This window comes from Oenanthe melanoleuca, chromosome 5, assembly GCF_029582105.1.
Source record: "Oenanthe melanoleuca isolate GR-GAL-2019-014 chromosome 5, OMel1.0, whole genome shotgun sequence".
NCBI lineage: Eukaryota > Metazoa > Chordata > Aves > Passeriformes > Muscicapidae > Oenanthe > Oenanthe melanoleuca.
In genome coordinates, this window is record NC_079339.1 from 24,860,457 (window position 1) to 24,881,570 (window position 21,114).

The 21,114-nt window shown below is 39.5% G+C and overlaps 1 protein-coding gene across 1 annotated transcript in view; it reads left to right on the forward strand.

Moving 5' to 3' along the window:
• The first annotated feature begins 1 nt into the window (after nucleotide 1).
• The window catches only part of RTF1 (RTF1 homolog, Paf1/RNA polymerase II complex component), a 29,222-nt gene continuing 8,109 nt past the window's right edge, over nucleotides 2–21,114 (forward strand). The window contains exons 1-12 of the mRNA XM_056492261.1: nucleotides 2–183; nucleotides 2,757–2,867; nucleotides 11,275–11,422; nucleotides 12,910–13,114; nucleotides 15,153–15,267; nucleotides 16,840–16,951; nucleotides 17,771–17,906; nucleotides 18,467–18,644; nucleotides 19,543–19,625; nucleotides 19,956–20,043; nucleotides 20,128–20,235; nucleotides 20,849–20,926. Of these exons, the coding sequence (XP_056348236.1) occupies nucleotides 106–183; nucleotides 2,757–2,867; nucleotides 11,275–11,422; nucleotides 12,910–13,114; nucleotides 15,153–15,267; nucleotides 16,840–16,951; nucleotides 17,771–17,906; nucleotides 18,467–18,644; nucleotides 19,543–19,625; nucleotides 19,956–20,043; nucleotides 20,128–20,235; nucleotides 20,849–20,926 (1,440 nt within the window). The 5' untranslated portion in view covers nucleotides 2–105. The remainder of the gene's footprint in view (nucleotides 184–2,756; nucleotides 2,868–11,274; nucleotides 11,423–12,909; nucleotides 13,115–15,152; nucleotides 15,268–16,839; nucleotides 16,952–17,770; nucleotides 17,907–18,466; nucleotides 18,645–19,542; nucleotides 19,626–19,955; nucleotides 20,044–20,127; nucleotides 20,236–20,848; nucleotides 20,927–21,114) is intronic.

Here is a 21,114-nt window from a genome sequence, read left to right on the forward strand (position 1 = left end):
TTGTGTCGGGCGGGCGGGCGGGCGGCGCGGGTCAGGCCGGGCCGGGCCGTGCGAGCGCCGCCGCCGCCGCCGCCGGGGCGGGGAGGGGGCACCGCCGGCTCCGCCATGGTGAAGAAGCGGAAAGGCCGTGTCCTTATCGACTCCGACACCGAGGACAGCGGCAGCGAGGAGAACCTGGACCAGGTGCGCGGGCAGGCCCGGCCCGAACGCGGGGCCTGGGATCGCCGGCCCGCGCGAGGCTGGGCGCCGCCATCCCTCCCTCGCTCCCGCCCGGTGGTTCCGCGCCGCTCTCGCTCTCCTCAGCCCGATGGGGCCCCGCGGCCGCCGTGCGGAGAGCCCGCGTCCCTCCGGCGGGTCCCCGGCCCGCCCCTGGCAGGAGGCCCGCGTTGGCGGGGGCTCTTTGCCGCGGGCCCGGTGCTCGGCGCCGGCGGGACGGAGGGGCGGGCGGTGGATGCTCCGGGCGATGCTCCGGGGCGGTCTGGCCCTGAGGAGGGGTTAGCGAGGCCCGGCTGCCTGCGATCTTCTCACCTCGAGTAGTGGGGAAAGAGGCCCGAAGGGCTGGGCAACTTTTCCATGCTACTTTGGTACGCCGGGAGAGCAGCGTGTCAGGTCCCTGCCTCCCGAGTGGTAACGCGTGTTTAGTGCGACCCCCTTAATCCTGGTGACTGCGCTGGGGGAGCTCTATTGATGGGAAGCCAGCCCGTATATGTAAGAAGGGGTAGTATTTATTTATTTGTCATCAGAGCGTCTCCCGGGTTGTAAGTGTTGTCTGGTATGAGTTCAACCGTGTCAGGGTTGCAAGGGGCTGTCTCCCTCTTTGGAGGGGGCTGCTTTCAAAGACTCATCTTTTGGTATAGCAGATATGGATGATGTGATTTCAGTGGTAAATAAAGACATTATAGGTGAAGTGTGCTATAGCTTGTATTGGCAGTGCTTGCTCCGGGGAGAAGTTTGGTGGATCGAATATGCTGAAGCTGACACGTCTGATGTAATTTATGTGTTGAACCTTCGGAGTTTTTAATATAGAAGCTGTTGCTATGTTGCAATAAAAAGCTTTCCCAAACACTCAAAAATACTTCTGCAGATCGGGGCTTCAGAAAAATCAGATCAGATACTCTGTTAAAAATACAGATACACTGGAGCTGATGTGGCTGATCTTGCATACCTCTAGAGTCCTTTGGACTACCAGCATCTCCCTGCTAGTGTATCAGATTGATAGTTTTAGAACATGAAAATGGGAGTTGGACTAGCCCCAGCATCAGTTAGACTGTCAAAGTGATGGTGGTAGGAATAGCCAAGTGGTTCTGCATCTGCTCCATCCCTCACTGGCAGCAGGCATCATCTACAGCTGTACCTGAGCAGTAGGTGCTTCCCCCTCCACTGAACTGTTTGTAGCAACTGTAACAGCAGGGAGATGTGTGTCAAAGATGAAGATCAGGTAGCAGGGAAGCAGTGCTTTTGAGATGAGAGAATACTGATATAAATGTTAAATACTGAGTTAACTCCTGTAGATTTAAATGTTTGACAGCTTCCCGTGGCAGTCTAGGCTTGTTGAAGCAAAGGGCTAACAGCCTTTTAAATATAGTATCTTGGAAAACAGAAAACAAGCATACAAAGAAAGAAAGAAGGAATATTTATTGACTTAAAAATAGTTCTCCTCTTCAGAAGCTTCCCAAAGAGAAGCACTATTGAAGTTTCTTTAGGTCTTCCAGAGGAGATTTGTTAATTGTACAAATGTACAATGTTGATGTTGCAGGACTTCTTTAGAGAATGGTTGGTAAAATGCCATTACTAGTGGAAAGTTTCTTTGTTGGTAAGTAGGCAGACTGTCAGTTTCTGCAGTGTTTGTATTCTCATTTGAGGTATTAAACTGTAATCAATTACTGGAGATAATCTTCCAGTTGTGAAGCTAATGGAAACCAATCCAGCATCAACTTCCCAAGACTGCAGAAGTTAGTGTGGCTGTATTTCTACACACAGCTAAGATTCATCCTGCGTCCCTGACAGCAAAGACAGTAACATAGCTTCAAAAATATTTGTTTTTGTACTACTGCTTGTGTCACCTGAACAAGTGATGAACAGCAGATGATGAGAGTATTTGAGAGGCATGTAGTTCTTTGTGTGGGTGTGTGTTGCCTGTGAAAATGCTTTCTTTTGAGCACAACAGCTGTACTAAGTTTCAGAGACTTTGAGCTTGATACCTGCTCCATGTCCAAAGCTTTAAGTGCATTCTGGGGTGTGTACCAACAGTGAAAAGGAATTGAACAGGCTGACTAAATATTACCAACCATTATGTAAAGGTGATGCCAAAAGCATTTTCCCTTTAAAGTGTATAATTGCAAACATCTCTGTTGTTTAGGAGAAGAAGTTGTTATCTACTGGTATTAGGCTTTTTAGGGCTAATTCTTCATCATGTAGTTAGGGTGGTTTTGAATTATTGCCCAATCCAAGTAAGACAAATCTGGACATGTCTCTAGAAGTAATTTGTCCTACGTTGTTTATACCAAGAAAGTAATGGTACTAATAGTTACTTTATATAGCTTGTTATCTTTAAAATTGTTTTGTAGCAGCCAGTATTAAAACTGTGTGTGCACATCTGTATTTATGAAACATAAGTAGACTTGTTCCTTAGTAGGTGGCAATAATCATGCTGCTGAGATGTGCTCAGATATTGCAGAGAACCTGCATGTGCACTGACCTGGATTGTTAAAACTCATTATGATGCTTTGAAATAAATGTGTGTATTTTTGCACCAGGAGCTCCTGTCATTGGCCAAACGGAAACGCAGTGACTCTGAGGAAAAGGAACCACCTGTGAGCAAACCTACAGCATCTTCAGACTCTGAGACATCAGACAGTGATGATGAGGTGAGTTTATCATGTTATCAGTGAGATTGCTATGGGTTATTTGTCTGATCATACCTAAGCAGTGAAAGTGTATTTATCATGCAGTCTAATTAGCCTGCTGACTTCATAAAGTGGGACTGACTGTCAGTGATAGAGACCCATTAAGGCAAGAGGGATTTTTTTTTTTTATGAATATCTTTTGAATTCTAATTGTATACAAAATTATCTGTCTATAGAAAAGAGGACTTCCAGTTTAATCCCATGTTCATGTGGTCTGGTGAGCTGCCTGCTTTTAGCTAGTGTTTTTCCTGTGTTGTGCTTGCAGTTGAGGTAGCAGTGAAGCTGCTAAAGCTGGACTCTGAATTCAGGGAGAGAGGTTTTCACCTTTTGAGTGGAGCTTCCTTCCTAAGAGAAGGGTCAAGGCAGGGAGTACTATTTTACAGCTAGTAAAACTGTTCTGTTTAGCTGCTTTGATTCTCCTAGAACTGTGCTGTGAATTAGCTGTCTGGCCATTTGGATATGCAACAGTGTGTGTTTTGATCAACATCTTTGAAGAAAGAGGCAAGAAGGAATTCACAATTACTTTGTTCTAAGGTTTCTCAATTTCTTGTATAGCAGTGCTTATCTGCTGGTTCTGTTTTTAGTATTTGTTCTTGGTACTACAGTCTAGAGCTGGTTAAAAGCCTGTGCATCTAGAAAAGAAAATGAAAAAAAAATTATTAAAACAGGCAATGACAGATGTTACACAGGTATTTGAGTAAAGCAATTTCTGGAAAGCTTACAAATATCTTTTGCACACTTTCTGCAAATTATAGTGAGGTCATTTATTCCATCTATTCTTAAAAAATTTACAGGAAGATATTTGGTGTATTTTTTTCTTTTTTTTTGGTATCTTTTTCTTCTGAAATAACACTTGGGATTATCCATTGTGGCAACTTGCAGACTAACAGGATAGGCCAGTGATAAACCATAAAACATTTGTTAGTGTAGCAGATTCCTTCCAATAAGTGTGAAGAATATGCAGTTTAATTTTCTTTCTGACGCATTTTTTGAAATAAATATGCTTGGAACTCTGCTCCAAATCAATAATTTTCTTTAAAAAAGTGCTTCTTGTATATCTAATATACATTTAAGACATAAAGACAGACAAAATTGTGAACAACCTAGATATAATAGGTTTCTTGTTGGGGAACTGCTCAGTCTGTCGCTGTATGTGTTCAGATCTGCTGGCTTACAGTTTATTTATTCTAAGTTATGTGGAGACCAGCTTGTCTGGAAAAAGTAGACTTGGGTGTGGAGAGCATGTGGATGATAAAGCATTTCATTCTGTGTTTATCTCCGAAAGCTGTAAGAATTTTAACTTGTGTAATAAGTTAAGTCTACCTTTCCATTATGTGTAGAATGTGACAATACCTCTTCACGAATTTGCGCAGATCAGTAGTGCTACTGTTGTACCCCATGCATTTGATACTTTTTCTAATCTGTGTATCATTTCAAATTGATACTATGTTCTTTCTGACCTCCATGCAGCAGGAGGAAAAAGATTTAGAGAAGAGGTAATTAGGACACTTGCTTCTATTCCTGTGCCTGAAATATGCATTCTGAGCTGCTGCTTGTCACAGCAGGATGAGCGGCTGGCTTATAACAGTTCTGTTTCTGCCAGTCATTCGGTACATCCCTGGGCTTGACTACACTAGTCCTGCTGAATAACTCAGGTTTTAATAAGTATTCTTGTGGTTGGTTTGAAGTTTATTTAGCCTTGGGGCTTGGGGTAGGGGCGTCTGAAAGTTGAAATTGTATTATTGGACTTCCTGCAAGGTGAAGACATTGAGGCAAAAGCATGGAAATTGTTGCCCTGGCCAAATGTGCCTAATCATACCCATGTGTTTTCACAGAGGTTTTTCAGTGTTCGTGTTCTTTGTGATTCCTGGAAAGCACTAAATGCTCCAAGATTGGCACTATGTTACATGTACAGGAAAGAAGCCTAAATCTCTATTTCAGAGCATAATGCAGCATGCTGCTTTCTTTTAGAGGGAGCAGGTTAGTGAGGCATGAGGGAGAGAAAAACATTTTGGAGTTATTGAATAACCGCAGGTACAAATTATGCTGCATCTATGCAATAGTGCCCAAGGGATGTCATTACATCTTTAATGTTATATTTATGTGTATCAGTGAGAATGCACTTCCCACCCAGATGTTGAGTTCTGTAACACTTAAAGGACCTCTGTGGTCTGAATCAAATATCCTAGCCACCAGATTGAAAGTGGGTTTCAGTCAATGAAATAGGAGGGATGCTCTGAACTGTCTTCTGGTGGGGCTCTGGAACGTTCTTGACTGAATTACCATAGACTTTTGTTCAGAGAGCTGATAAACAGCAATGACTGCAGGGCTTTGCAATAAGAAGAACTACCTTTGCAAAGAAATGTACTAATCTGGACACTGATGGCTCCTTTATCTGGTCTGTGACCATGTCTCCTCAAGAGCTCACCGTGTCAAACTGGGAGCTTTCTACATGTAACCGGTTTGGTGCTAACCAGGTTACTGCTGCAGCTAACATGCTAGAGTTTTGTGTGTCCACAGGGTGTTCTTGTTACTGATTGAGGGCATTAGGTGGATGATGTTCCTCAGTTGCAGTCAGTTAATTCTGGGCTCTTGCTTTTGCTTTTATTCTGTCTTCTTTGCTTGCAGTAAGATAATGAATTCTATTGTGTGTGAAGAGTGGATAACTTCTGCAACAACTTCACTGACATTAGTGTTGATTAGACAGAAAGCCACAATGCTGCGGGAGCTCCTGTTTGTTTCTCTTGAAAAGTACACTCATTCTAATGTCAGGAAGGGTTCACTTCTGCCTTTTAACACCTACAGGGTCAGGACAGAATATCCTTCCAGGACTAGAGGACTTATATAATGAATGCTTAGTACTATTCTGGAGTTTAGTGAGGATTGTCTGTTTATACCTTTTTTTCTTTTTTTTACAAATGTGCTAATTTGTTGAGGAACTGTATAGCTGAGGATCTTGTCAAGAGCTAGGGACAGAGAGGAAGGTAAGCAGTAGTGATGCAGCTAGTGAAAAGAATGGTTTCAAGTAATAGCTAGAGGGTTTTATGCCTCTTTGTATCTCCTTACTGCACTTCAAGTTAGAGCACTCCAGCAAAGCACAGATGAGCAGAATACTGCATGTATTCTTTCTGTTTTGGGGGTATCTTTTTGTGGGTTTGTATAAATTACACTTCTGAATGTTGTCTTTTTCTATGTGCTTTTATTTTATAATACTGCTTAATTAAACATTCAAGAATGAGTGGGTTCTCCAGTCCTGTGAGGCCTTTGCCATACATTTTTTTCAAGCTTAGGAAATTTGAAACAGGCCATGCTTTAATCTTCTTATACACAGCTTATAGACCGTGTGCTTTGTAACTTCAACTTTTCCTAGAGACAGTTTCCTTCAGCTATTAATGGGTGCAATAGTAAAGCTTTTCTCAAAGAAGAGAGGTGGTGTTAGTTCCTCTGCTCCAAATAAAGTGCAAGCGCAAATCTGAGTAGCACAAGCTAATTGTATGAAGGCTGGCATGTCCAAATGAGTAATGTGAATATGCTGTGGACAAAATTGGTGTAAAATTTAGTCTGTAACTGACTTCTTTAAATTGCAAACTAGCATGGGGATAACTTCTTGGGATTTGATTTCTGCGAGCGTCTTAGAGCAGTACTGGAATGAAAAGGGTAGATCAGGTGTCTGGTGATATTCTGGCCCATGAGGCCTTCTCTCAGCCAGGTCCTGGCAAAGCCTCTTTTGTGGCTTCTGAAGGTGTTTTCTTTATTTGCTTATTTCCTTTCCATTTTGGTGTTGACACCTAGAGTTTCCTCTCTGTGTCTAAAACAGTTCTTTAAGTTTTGGGATTGCTGGGCTGTTGTCATCATGGAAGTGTTTGAGGTGTTCAAATGACACATGTCATTTATCCTGAAAGGCAGGATAAATAACAGGGGCTTTTTATCTACTATTTAATTTTAAAAGTAGTGGTAAAGAGCATTTTCCTTCTTGAAGCGCTTGGAGTGTTGTCCATAGAGTTTTCCAAGCTTTGAGAAAGCCTAAAAACAGTAAATTCTGCCTAATTTTCATATCTGTGCTTCCTGATGTTGAGTTCAGACAGGCTGAAACAGTAGTTTCATGACTTGCCTGGTGGACTGCCTTATTTTTTTTCATGTATGAATTAATGAAAGTTTGTAAGCTGAGCTGATGTTACCTACCTAGGTGCACTTAAATGCAATGACAACAGGAGCTGAAGTTTATCTGCCTTGGAAAGGAACCCACTGGTAAGGGGCCTATTTTGCTTTTATGTTGTGGCTTGTAGTTTGCATTTTGCTTATAATGCCATTGGATATGGAAGGAGAGCAGAATATGGCAAGGACAGGCTGGCAACCTTACTTGTGCATCTCTGGCTTGATAGGGGATTAAAAAAAAGCTGTGAGAACATTTGCAACTATTTGCAAATTAAAATCTCGGTGTGTAATGCATTTAGATACTGTGTGAATAGAAGCAAACAGCAACTACCTGAGCAGTAAAACAATTCTGCACTCTGTGCTCACTTCAGATATGGGTTTTTTTCATCTTTTTTTTTTTTTTTTTCTTTTTTTTTTTTTTTTCTTTTTTTTTTTTTTTTTTTTTCTTTTTTTCTTTTTCTATTTTTTTCCCTCCACGATCTCATTTTATCTCCCTAGTGAAAATTTGTTCCAGGTTTGCTGAGCTATAAATTATTTTCTTAAATAACTTTGTGTAGTTGCTTTTTTAGAAGCTGACTTATAAATCTAGGTAATTTCTAATGTGGTGGGTTGGGCTTTTTTCCCTAAGTCCATTCTGGTTACTGTGGCTTAATTTGGACTTCTTAGAAGCAAAGAATCATTTAGGTTGACAGGGACCTTTAGGATCATCATGTCCAACTGTTTCTTGGAGGAAATATGCAAGCTATTAGCACTGTGAACCTTGGCAGAAAGAGGAAAATTCAAAAGGCTCTTCTGGCTGCTGCTTGTGAGAGAGCCATAATGCTCTGTTGTTTGGTAGTACTAAACAACAAGCAGAAAGCCACGTTGCAGTACATTTCTGCATGGGTTTATTAACTTGCTGTGTCTGGAACCGTGGAGGGTTCCAGATGGTGGCCCAGGAGGCAGCGGTGAATAGAGGGGCTGTTCCGAGTCATGGGGAGCATGTGAGAAGCACTGGCTGGTGCTGCCTGACTGCAGGGACCTGGAGAAACTGCAATAGAGGACAGATTTTGGAAAGTGATTGTTGTTTGAAGTTAAGGGAAACAGAACAAAGAAATGTTCTGACTATAACTGTGCATTTTTACTTGACCTTGCTTGTGAACATGATGCATTTTTGATTTCTGGTGGTGTGCTGGAGCATGAGGAAGGAATTCAGGACCTTGGCTTTCCAGTATTGCCTTCCCTCTGCCTCCTGGACTAGCTAATCTCTTGTCTTTCTCTGCCACAACAAAAAATTCATGTTGGGCACTCCCTCTGAGCAGTGCAGATAGGTCATTAAATCAAATGATAACTACAACAGTTTGCAAATGCAGAGCAATTTACGAGCCTAAGAGTCTTGCACTGTGACCTGGTTTTGATGAATTAGTGGTCCAAGATTTGCTCTAACTCTTGTCTTGTCTAGTTGTTCTGGGAATGACCAGGCATTCATGAGAGATTGGAGTAACTGAATAAGCCTAAAAACACCTGAGTTGGGTAAGAATTTGGCTTTGTGACAGCACTGAAATTTGGAGATGGACATAGAGGTCACTTGCATAAACAAAAGCGAGATGAAGTGGTGCCTCCAGGGTGAAATAGAAACCAAAGCACACTTTCCTAGATGAGAGAGCAGATCTTTTAATTACCTTGTCCTGTATTGGTTTGTTTGGGTGGTTTTTGGTTTTGGTGGTGTGTTTTTCTGTTTGTGGGGTTTTTTGTTTTTGTTTTGGTTTGGGGTTTTTTGGGTTTTTTTGCTGCTTGTTTGTGTGGATTTTTTGCTGATTGGGTGGGGGGTTTTTTGTTTGGTGGTTTTTTGTTTGGTTTTTTTGGTTATTGTTTCTTTTTTCTCTTGTTCCAAGTGTTTGTCACATGGGTTTCTTTTGATTCCTATCTTCCTGGTCTCAGGTTTTCTCCACAATTCTACTAGTGAGTTAAAAGCTGAAAACAGTGATATGTAACACATGTATGTACAGCTATTAAACATTTTATTCACTGAAATCCTGCTGGTTTTTGTCTGATTTTAGCTTCTTTCATCTCAGCAAGACCTCTCAAGGTCTTGATATAACTGTGTTGTGTACTGTGGCTTTCCATGTGCTGCTTCCTTGCAGCATGCTGACATGAGGTATAATTCAGAATAGAACACTGAAAAGAAGTGGCAGAGCTCTGAGAGGTAGGCACATCTGCATCACTGCTAAATGGTGTTTAACTTTTCCTGCTGTTGTGTCTTCTCTGGAATGCTGGCAGTAGGTGAGTGTTTGAGCCAGTAGCAAAAATGCACTTTTCTATTTACCTGAGAGATGATTCCTTAGTGCTGAGATTTGAGTAGATTTAGACAGAGTGCAAGCTTGTTCTTAACTGATTTATATGAGCATAGTAGCCAGAAATAATATTAGACAGCAATACTGTAACACTGAACAAGTAAAAGTTTAATGCTGAAGCCAGTAAAACCTTCAGTACAAGCTTGGGCTGATATAAAGTCAGAAGCTTTCTGTGCAGTTTCTCACCTGTCCTGCAGACCATAACAGACTCTGGGGTACCTGCACAGGGTATGAATTGCAAGTCTCAACACTGTAGTTTTACCTCAGGAATAAAAACAGAACAAACTTTTGCACTGACAGAGACTATTGAATACTCTGATGGTGCCTAAAGATCATGATGAAGCATTTAATAATATGGAAAGTACAAGGTTGGGTGTGAGAGTAATCAAAACCTGGGAAATTCCAAAGGTATTAGTTCATGTACTGTTAGATTGGATAGTAGTGTAGTAGCTTATAACTACTTGATTGAGTTTCATCTAGAGTAATTGAACACCAGGGTTCTCTGAGAATGATGTCTTATCAGTCAGAACAATTTATCAAGTTTGATGGAATGATTACTGCCTGCAGAGATAGACTTGATTCATCCACCAGGATAGGGTGATTGGGTAAGAAGCCTGAAGTTTGTATGCAAATCTAGGTCAAATCTAAAGTGGTTTTTTTCCACTTAGAGTAGTTTTGAGTGCAAGATCTCAGGTATACACAGTTGTATTTGCTCACTTGCATTATGACTGGTTTTTTAAAACTGCATGGTCAACCAGAGGGTGATGTGCATAAAAGATGAGAATAATGTGCAGGTATTTAGAGGATTTATAGACCTGCATGTATGTATGTATGTTTATATATATATTTTTTTTTTAACTGTTATATTCCTGAGGGTCTCACACCTGGAGAGTTTCTAGGAGAGGCAGTGAAGGGCAAAATATTGTAAAGCCTTTAAGTAATATATGGTCAATCCTTTTTGTTTCTATTCCCTTCTAGCTTTACCCAAGTAGTTGGAACAATGTAAAAATTCTATTAAGAAATCACACTGTAAGGTGTGAGTACTAGAATTGTGTAGGTGAAAGGTGTGATTAATAGAATATTAGTTTTTCTAATATTCTTAGGGACTTAGGGGTAAAAAATGGCTATCTCTGTATGTCTGGTGGTATAAGTCCTGTACTTGGAAACTGTGGTCTAAGTTAACTACAGATATTTTAAAGAAAATTCAAATTAGGACTTGATATTGTATTTTTTTCCTTTTTTTTCTGATTTCTGTGATTGTGATTTGATTCCACTTTGTGTACATAGTGGGTAGTTCCACCACCTGCATCTATGCATGCACTGTTGGCTTGTTGCATAAAAATACAGACACTGTATACTTTTACTTAAAACCAAGATTTTGGAAAGGCAATCATATATCATTTGTGTCCTTCATGAAATGTAAAATCTGCTCCTGATTAAACTAGTTCTAAAAAAACTTCAGTTGCTTCTGTTTAATAGTAAACTGAAGCTAATCTTTAGAAATGTATTGGACACATTGTTTAAAAATATTTTCTTAGGAAAATATTTTCAATACCACCTCCCTTGGCAGATATTGTCCAGATGTCTTCATTATCTTTTAAAAGGAGTGACCAATTGTTATAATTAGTTTCTTTTTTTTCAAAGAAAAAACTTAAACCAATCACACAACACTCTACTCCCCAAAACCTTGTAAAAAGCTCTAATTTATCTGGTAAGTTTTCTATTGGCTTCTCTTTTTTTTCCCTCTTCTTTACACTTGTATGTTTGGAGTTTTTTTGCTGCCAGGTATTGGGCTATTTCTTAGCTGGTTTTACTCCAGAGAAGGGAGAAGAGAATTATGTTTGTGTCTCATGATCCCTTTCTTGGTTCTTTCCTCGCAGTGGACTGTTGGAGGTTCTAAAAACAAAAAAAAGGGAAAAGCGGGTAAGGCAGAGAAGAAAGGAGCCATGAAGAAACAGATGAACAAAGCTGCCTCTTCGGGCAGCTCAGATAAAGACAGCTCAGCTGAGAGCTCGGCACCTGAGGAGGGTAAGATAACACATGTGCATTTATTTAGTGTGATTCCAAGTGAACTTATCTGTTGGGCACCCTGAACAGTAATGTTGCATCATGATTTTGAAAACCATCTTCAAAGACTTTTCATCGTGTAACTTACAGTCAGGGTAACTTTTAAATTTACTGTGGCTTGAAGTTCATGTAATTCAGTGTAACATTGCTGTGAGCACTCCATTACAACTGCAAGCTAAATGTTATTTCATCTGAAGAATGAATGACATTTCATTGCTTGACTTTCTCCAGGAAAATTCCTTGTTTCCTTCTAACATGTCCTATCTACCCGTGTGGGTAGCATTTTTTTCTCATTGATGTATTTTGCCATCCCAAACTTCTTGTGATAACAAAGGGAAAGGTATATAGTGTTTGTGATGCAAATAGGAACTTATCTTGCATGCATTTCCTCTGACTTGGAGTTCTTGCACATTTATACTGACACAGAATAATAAAAATAATTCTCTAACTTTATCATAATTTTTTACGTGAATATCGAATACATTTCAATGCTGGGAAAACTTCCCGTCTTCTATTTTCATCATGCCCATGAAGGCTTGCAGGTGCTTATTTGCAATTTCCATTCATACTAAAAAAGGAAGTTAAGAAAATATATGAAGGAGCTTACAGTTTTGAGTATATCAAGCATGGCAAATACAGACAAAGGTGTGGAATGACTGCACTTTTATGTATCAGTGCTTACAAATCAAGGATTTTCACAGTGTGATCTTGCAAAGCTGGAAGTTCCTAGAAATACTGATCCCAGAAGGAAGTGAAGGAAGGAATCCTAACGGCTTGCTTCCATAATACAATGTAATTTAGTCAATTAGGTGAGATAATCAAAGCACTCAGACTTGGATCAAGTTTAAAGATGGTGTTAGCCAATACTTTTGGGGAGTCAGCTGTTCCCTAAACACCTGTGTATCTGGGAGAGGTTGTTAAAGTAATGGGGCTGGTGTTAGGGCCTTGCCAGCCCTGAGGGTATTGGTTTCAACTTTATCTCCTGCTGTAGCAATTCATAGTGTTGCAGTCTTCTCATGACAGATTTTGGTCCTTTGGGTTGCTGTAATGAGGTGGTTAATTATGCACTTCTCTGGTGGTTGATCATGGTGTTTGAAGTGTGCACCCACAGATTCATGGCTGTCTAAGCAACTTGTCAGGGACATAAGCATATAGGCATAGAAGTCTAACTTTAGGACTGTAACACATTACTAAAAGGCCTTTAAAATTTGTTCATTCTACTAAGAATTTTTACTCACAACCCAATTTCTTTTCAAATGTAGTATCTCTCATTTTATAATTTTTTAGCATACATATTTTATGGTAATTTCAACCTGGCCTTAATGTTCATTATATGTATGTTTTTAGTATAGTGGAAGATGAGGAATGGAAGCCCTTGCTAATATGTTATAATGAAGCGGTTGGACTTTGCCCCAGCTGATTCTCACTACCTTATATTTTTAATTTAGGAGAAGTCTCTGACTCAGAAAGCAACAGCTCCTCATCTAGCTCTGATTCAGATTCTTCATCTGAAGATGAGGAATTCCATGACGGCTATGGAGAAGACCTGATGGGAGATGAGGAAGACCGAGCTCGACTGGAACAAATGACAGAAAAGGAGAGAGAGCAGGAACTGTTTAACCGGATTGAGAAGAGAGAAGTGCTAAAGAGAAGGTGAATTTTGTATTTGTTGATATTTGGAAGGAAATTCTTAAAGGCTGCATAGAGACTATGCTGACTGTGCTCTCTTGTTTAAGGTCCAAGCATTCAGCACTGTTAAGTGAGTTAAGGTTAACTGTATATTTTTTGTATGTAAACTGTCCCTGTAGTAAAGAAGCACACAGCAGGAGTTCTGCATATTCTTGTAGAAGACAGTATCTAAAAGTTTCTCACCTGTTGAGTATGCATGGTTCTGTCAGCTATCCTTGTAGTTATGTTACTGCTCCATAGGTTAGATGCCTGAAGGCCTGCTTTCTTTTCATCTTTTTTGCATCAATTGTCATGTGCTGATGCTTTGGGAAAAGGCAAACAAAGCATAAGGTGTACATGAATTTCTGGAATTTTTCAGAAAACAATGGTGAAGCACAGATCAATGTTAAAGTTGCCTGTATATGGTTTGGACCTTAATAGAAGATAAGAGATACTGAAATAAGGAGTGGCATTGGATATGTCATTTTCATTGAATTTTTTGTGGATTTCTACTTTATGTACTGTGATTTTGTTGTTTATCTGTAGCTGGTACACTGTCCAATCAGGCAGCTTCTTTGCAGTAAAGGTATTTTACTTCCCATGTGTCTTAATTGAAAGGATTTGGCATGTATGGGGCAAGGTTTTTCGAGTTTCTTTATTCTTTAGTGCCTTCTCTTTTTTCACTTGCTGAGAAATTTCCCTAGAGGACTGGCATCTGTTGAGTAAATCATGTCAATACAAGCAACTGCCAAACTGTGTTTGTCCAAGCCATAGCTAAAGCACTGCCTGCCTGCCTTGATTTTAACACTTCATTCAGAATCTTATGTAGTCTGCTGCTCTCGTCAAAGGAATCAAAATGATTGCAAGTTTGGATTTAGATCATGTAGAAGGATGTAATATCTTTGAAATTTTACTCTCTCTTCTATGGTAACTGAATGTCTCTGTTTTAGAAAGAATGCTGAAGAGTAGTTGATGCTAAACAATCAAAGCTTGAGTTACTGATTTAATCTTAAATGAATTTGTGCTGTTCTGTGTAAAGTTTTGGCAGGTAGAACTAAGGGGATGGTGGGGTAGTCATTTAACTTTGTGGTAAATTGAATCTGTTAAAAGCTCTTTTTCTGCACATGATGCTGTGAGTTCATTGGAATTACAGGAGACATTGCATCTGATATAATGCCTTGCCTTATGTGTTATGCTTCATGTTAAAGGCATAAAGGGCAATGAGCTCGTCTGACACTTCAGTTTGTTGTCTACAAAATCCAGATATAAAGACCTGAAGAAGAATGGGCTGTATACTGTGCACAGTAATGGATCACACATTTTGAATTTCAGTTATTGGAAGTTATATTTTTTCTTGTGTATGTCCATATGCACACTTCACTAAAGCAGTGTGACCAGTCCATGGTGCAGTGGAATCTCAGTTCCATTGAAATTACTATTCTTCTGAATTCAGTGGCTAAAAATAAGACATCAAGGTGATATATTTCATAAAGGTAGACATGGAAGTGCCTAAATTTTTCTGCAGAAACAGTCTGATGAGAATTTTGCTGCTGAAGGAGGACTCCCCGAAACATTGCAGTCATTCTTACACAGACCAGTGCCAGCAGAAAGGTGAAGTTTAAGTGTGAAAAAGTTAGCATGATAGTGGCTCTAAAGAAAAAAATCATTAGCTGTTTAGGTTCTAATTATGTGAAATAGCCATATGATTTTAGAGTTGGAAGCAGCATGCAATGATTGCTGCACTGGCAAGAGGAAAATGGAGTAAGGGCATATTTCTGTGGAATAGTAAGTTCTGCATGGTCTCATCAACCCTTTAGGTTAGCTCTCTGTAGGACTTCACCTGGTGTGCTCAGCTTTTATTCGCTTTATTTTCTTGGGGAAGGGAGGGGATGGGAATAGGGGACAGGATAACATAAAAGGGACAAGCAGTTGAAGTGTTCCTTGCAGCCTAATAGCAATTGTGATCTTCTCTCAGGAAGAGCATTCTTTCTTACATTCTTTTTGTTCCAATAACTGCTATTAGATTTGAAATCAAGAAAAAACTAAAAACAGCGAAAAAGAAAGAAAAGAAAGAGAAAAAGAAAAAGCAAGAGGAAGAGCAGGAGAAGAAAAAACTCACACAGATCCAGGAATCCCAGGTAGGAAATGAAACTGTTCTTGGTAATAAACCCTTTTCCCTTGGTGAAAGGAGATAGGATATGGCCTCTCTACCCCTAATGTTTTCCCTTAATGTCAAATAGTTTAGCAAGCAGATAAGAATTTAGTTAATTTGTATGCTCAAGCTATCTTCAGTTTTTCCATTTAATTTAAAGCAGCTAACATCTTTGGCATATTGAGGGGTGCATTGATACTTCTTTAATGAAAAATGCAAAGTTGCAGCTATGTCTGGAGTTACTGTGATAGCCCTCCCACATGAGGAAAGGAAAGCAACCTTTTACAGTTCCTTTAGCCAAACTTCTGTCATTCAGTCTGAAACATTTCATATGTGATCTTGAAAAGTTTAAGAGAGCAGACCAAAACCTGCTCAACTGTTGTATTAATTATTTAGCATGCACATACATACAGTGGAAAAAATGCTTAGTTTCCTCTGGCAGGGATGTCAAGGAAAAGTTTGAATGCCAGGAGGAGCAGAAGTAGTTCTATAGTTTTTCCACCCCCAGTAAAAAGGAGACAACATCAGTTTTTGAGGCCAGGCCTCTGTAACTGAACTGTGGTTTCAAATAGTGAAAATCTGCCATTAATATAGATCAGGGCAGATAGACTCCCAGGATGGGGTGGGATTCATCTTGCCCAACTTCAGCCATCTAAGAACCAGTCAATTGTTTACACTTTTTGGTGCCTATTGTTTTGTGCAATGGAAGAGGACATCAGCTGACAAATAGCTCCACAGTTTGCTAGTAAAATAGATGTTTAACACCTAAAATTGAATTAGGTGAGATGAGTTTTCCCTTAGGCACATGTTGACTGAATAAATCTCATTTTCCTGCTCCTTCAACTCCATATATGGACATGTGTGTACACTTTATTAGTTCATTTATAATACACATATATGCAAATACATATATGCATGTGTAAAAGGATCTTATTTAGAGTTCTTTTACAGTGCCTTGCAGAAATTACTTCAACTTAGCTCAAATTACTGTCTTTATGCTTATTATAGAGGCTACTATACTATCTATATAGAGATAGATGTGTTAGAAATGGAAACCACAAGAGGACTGAAAACATTTGAGATTTGGATTCATCTTGCAGATTTTACAAGCTTTATTTCTGCACAAAGTATTTTTAAACAAAACTTTTTTCTTTGCTATTAAATGAAAACTAGTGCTTTGATCTGGCCTTGCAGAAGTATCAAATGAGAATAATACTCATCCAGTTTTTCCTCATTATATCCTATTTGCTGAATTGCTTCTATTTTATTTCTCTAGTCCTTTTTTAACTTTAAAGGAGGCATTTGGAGACTAAGACCTAGTGGCAGAAATGTTGACCTATAAATATGTTCATTATTTTTGCTATGAAGCAGAATGAAGCTCCAGATGATTTCCTTCTCTAGCTTCTGTAAAAAATGAACTGAAAAGAACTGATTTCAAAAAGGAGTACATTAGTAATTTCTATTTGAAAAATGCTTGAAGTATGTAAATAATCTTTGTTTAAATGCTTTTCAACTTACGGATTTGTGGTGTTGAGGGATTTTCTGTATGTGTTTTTAGGTCATGTCACATAACAAGGAGAGGAGATCAAAGCGGGATGAGAAGCTAGACAAGAAATCTCAGGCAATGGAGGAGCTAAAAGCAGAAAGAGAGAAAAGGAAGAACAGAACAGGTATGAAAGCATGTTGCTATTGCTATTGCTTCAGTTTTTGAGACATTATTGCAGCTTTCTGAAAGTGCTACTTCCTGTTTCAGAGTAATGCAACAATCCTACACTTTGGAGTGAATGAATTCCATGTCTGTGTTTTCCTTGGTCTTTGCCCAGCAAAGTATTTTTTTGCCAGCTGTATTCCTCATCCTTACCTCTCCCTGGAGTGGTCTAAAAACAGAACTTTCATTGCAGTCCATGGAATGGTTCTTAGTAAGATTTAGCTACTGCGTCTGAATTGGTCACTTAGTTTCAGGTTTTTGATCTCTGGATCATTCAAACTCCTACTTATTTTACTTGTGATATCCTGTCTACTTTTGCTTGTTTCTTTACTGGCACATCACCTTGTCCATATTGCCACTGACTTTTGATGCAACCATTTTTTTTACTCTACTGGATTTTATTGTGATCCTCTCCAAATATGAGGTTTTTTTCTTTTTCCTTGTAAAATAACAAGTTGTCTGATCATTATAGTTTTTTTCTGATATATACAGTTGTTGCACCCATCTTGAATTACTATGTGCGGTCAAGCTGGGAGACTGAAAATAAGTACAACTGAGATTTAGGATGATTTTAAATACTTCATGTGTATGAAAAGAGAGAAGTCAATGAAGTGCACAGCTTACTAGTGGATTTGAACATCTGCCACCTGTATCTGCTGTAAAATTAATACCTGTCTGCCTCTTGGATTTTTTTTTAAAGCAATTAAGGTTCAGCTCTTGTAGGCAAGCTTTCATAAAATATTTATAGCTTGCTTTTCTGTGTTCTTTGTCCTTCTCCCAGCTGAATTGCTTGCAAAAAAACAGCCATTAAAAACTAGTGAAGTATACTCTGATGATGAAGAGGAGGAGGAGGATGATAAGTCTAGTGAGAAAAGTGATCGCTCGTCCAGATCGTCATCCTCTGATGAAGAGGAGGAGTAAGTAGTAAACACTGGGCTATGATTACTTGTAAGTATGTTAAAAAATAGAGATCCACTTCAGGTAGACACATGCTGTTTTAGAGGATTGTTTGGAGCAGTTCAGTGTCTCCAAAGTGTTTTTGCTTCTGGGTACAATTGCATTGCTCAAATTTGAGTCCTTGGACCTATATCGTGGTTCATGGGATTCATTTACCTTGGGTGGGTTTGCAGCTTCAGTTCACTTTTGTTGACTGATTTGTTTAGTCCTGCAGTTCAGCAGCTGCAGAACTCTGGCACAAATCTGGGCAGATACATGTGCTGGCTCTGTATCTCTACAGATATGGCTCTGTATCTTAAAGTGCCTTGGTGTGTGTCTTTCTGCTTTCTGGTAGCAGGGGCAGTGTTTATTAAGCCTAGGACTTCACATTAATTCTTTCTCATGAATGCTAAATTCACACATCTGCAGTCAACTAGTGCATGATGAATCATTCCTGGTAATACAAGCAGTGTCATGCTGCACCTTACTCAGGACCTCCCTTATGGTTTTTGGTTATTCCTTCTCACCTCTCTCAAATCAGGAAAGAAGAAATTCCTCCCAAGTCCCAGCCAGTGTCCTTGCCTGAAGAGCTGAACCGAGTGCGGTTGTCGCGGCACAAGCTGGAGCGCTGGTGTCACATGCCCTTCTTTGCCAAGACAGTCACTGGCTGCTTTGTCCGTATTGGCATTGGCAATCACAACAGTAAACCTGTTTATCGGGTGAGTTCAGCTCTCAGGATTTAATTCTTTTTTTGTGCTGTAATAAAATGTTTGCAGCTTATTTGTTCTCAGGTGCCGGTGACTGATTGATATAAAAAGATTGCTTATAACGAGAAAATGTAATTGCTGCCACAGAGGTGGAGGAGACTGGTTTAAGAATAAATAAATCTATGTGACCACCTAGGGGAGGAGATAAATTTAGTGAGAGAGAGGGAACTCTAACAAAGCCTGATCTTCCAGCTTTGGTAAATATTGTCTTATCATTTGTATTGCAAACTAGAGTTACAGACTCTGGTTAGACCAGGTAAGGATGAGTAAGATTCACTCCTTATTTCTAGGAGTGTTCCCAAGTTATTGTGTGGTTTTGACTCCTTTTTCACAAAGTTTCTAGTACACCAGTGTGCCATCAGAAGAGGCCATGTTGGAGAACTCAGTTTTGTTTTTCTGTTTCATTGCTGTAATTATAGGATGCATTAATAGTCTCTAAAATAGAATTTAAAAAGGCCCCCAGAAGGGCTGTGTTTAGTGTGTGAGCAATAGTGTATTTCATTTGGAACATATGTTAACCCAAACCAACATTACTTGAGAAGGAAATAGGAAAGGTAAGAGACTGTACACTATTTGGTCAAGAAGGCAGAGCTAAGAAGATTAAAAAAACTGCATCAAGCATTCAGATGGTATAATTTATTAACTCAAAAATTATGTGTGAAGCAACTCATGCAGTACCTGATAATGTAGACTGAAGAGTCTTGCTTTCCTTGATCTGGTTAGAATTGTTAGCTAGAGTAAGGTTTTTTATTTCTAGTGAAGAGGTTTGAATATGGCAGATACATTCCAGGGACATGAAGAAAAAGGACTCTTGCATCTTTCTTCTCATATATTTTACTCTGTGGTACAGGTTGCTGAAATAACTGGTGTGGTAGAGACTGCAAAGGTTTACCAGCTTGGTGGCACACGGACAAACAAAGGACTACAGTTGCGGTAAGATGCTAAAGAATCCTCTTTGGTTCATCAATCTGTGTCCTTTTCATAGCAAATAATGTTCTCTGTGGGGTCTGGAGGTGGGAACTGAAACATAGACTGAGTTTTGTCATGATAGTTAATGCTGGAATGTTTGTGTTGGGTTTATTTGGGTTTTTTTTCCTCCTTGTGCATAATGGAAATTATAAAATACCCCAAAATTTTTTTGCAGGGAGTTATGATTGTGTTGACATGTGTTTGTCTGCTTTTGGGCTTTTTCATCAGTTCACATATATAGATCCAATGTCACCACATCATCACAAGGGAATGTTTTACATTTTATTGTTTCAGGCATGGCAGTGATTCACGTGTATTTCGCTTGGAGTTCGTCTCAAATCAGGAATTTACTGAAAGTGAATTTATGAAGTGGAAGGAAGCAGTAAGTTTGCCAGACTTTAGTTTCCTCTTAGCAGCCTTCTGCCAAGAATACTTTAAGTGGAAAGTAACTCTGTTTCATGTTTAGATGTTCTCTGCTGGGATGCAGCTGCCCACACTAGATGAGATAAACAAGAAGGAAGTGTCCATCAAAGAAGCTCTTAACTACAAGTTTAATGATCAGGACATTGAAGAGGTAAATGATGCATTGTAGTGAAGCTGTGTCAGTACTTAAAAGTGACAGGCGCTCATGCAGTAGAGCAGTAGCTGTTACAAGGCAAAATGATCATGGTATTTGCTTTCCAAGAAGGAAATAAAAGAAAGTTTCATAACTGGATAGGATAGCTTGGTGATCCTGCTGTTGTTTGGTTCACTCCTGCTTTCCTTCATCATTTGTGCCCTGTTGTCTCCTCTTGAACTTGTGTTGTGTAGCTTTGAACTCCTGAGTATGGCAACTTAGTTCTCAAGTTCTGAAAAACTGACAGTTGTGTGGTAGTTGCATTTATCACAGGTTTTGCAGTTTTGTATTGGCTTGATAGTGTCCAAAGGTGATTAGCATCAGATTTTTGTAGATAGTGAGGAGAATGGAGCTGTAACTCATTATCAAAGGCACAAACTAAAAAACAACCGTCAGATCATATGTCAAATTCAGTGGCAATAAATAAATTTCTTAGGTGGTACTCATCTCTTGCTTCTAATGCCCAAGTATTGAAATAGATGTTTGTGCTCTTCTGTTGCTGCTAATGCCCAAGTATTGAAATAGAGATTCCTTATTTGCATATTCATGTTGTTTCCTCTGCACCTTACAGATTGTGAAAGAGAAGGAAAGGTTCAGAAAAGCACCTCCAAATTATGCCATGAAGAAAACTCAGCTATTAAAGGAGAAGGTGAGAGATGTGATGCCTGCAAGCTTAATGCAGTCTTTGATTTTGAAGAACTGGAGCTCATCTGGGTTTTGGCAGTAGTCAGCAGTAAGCTCGACTTTAACTGTGCAGCTGGAAGGTGATTCTCAAGGTTCATTGCTGGGGTCAGAATACTCAGAATCCAGTCAGCTATTGCACTCTTTTTTTGTTGG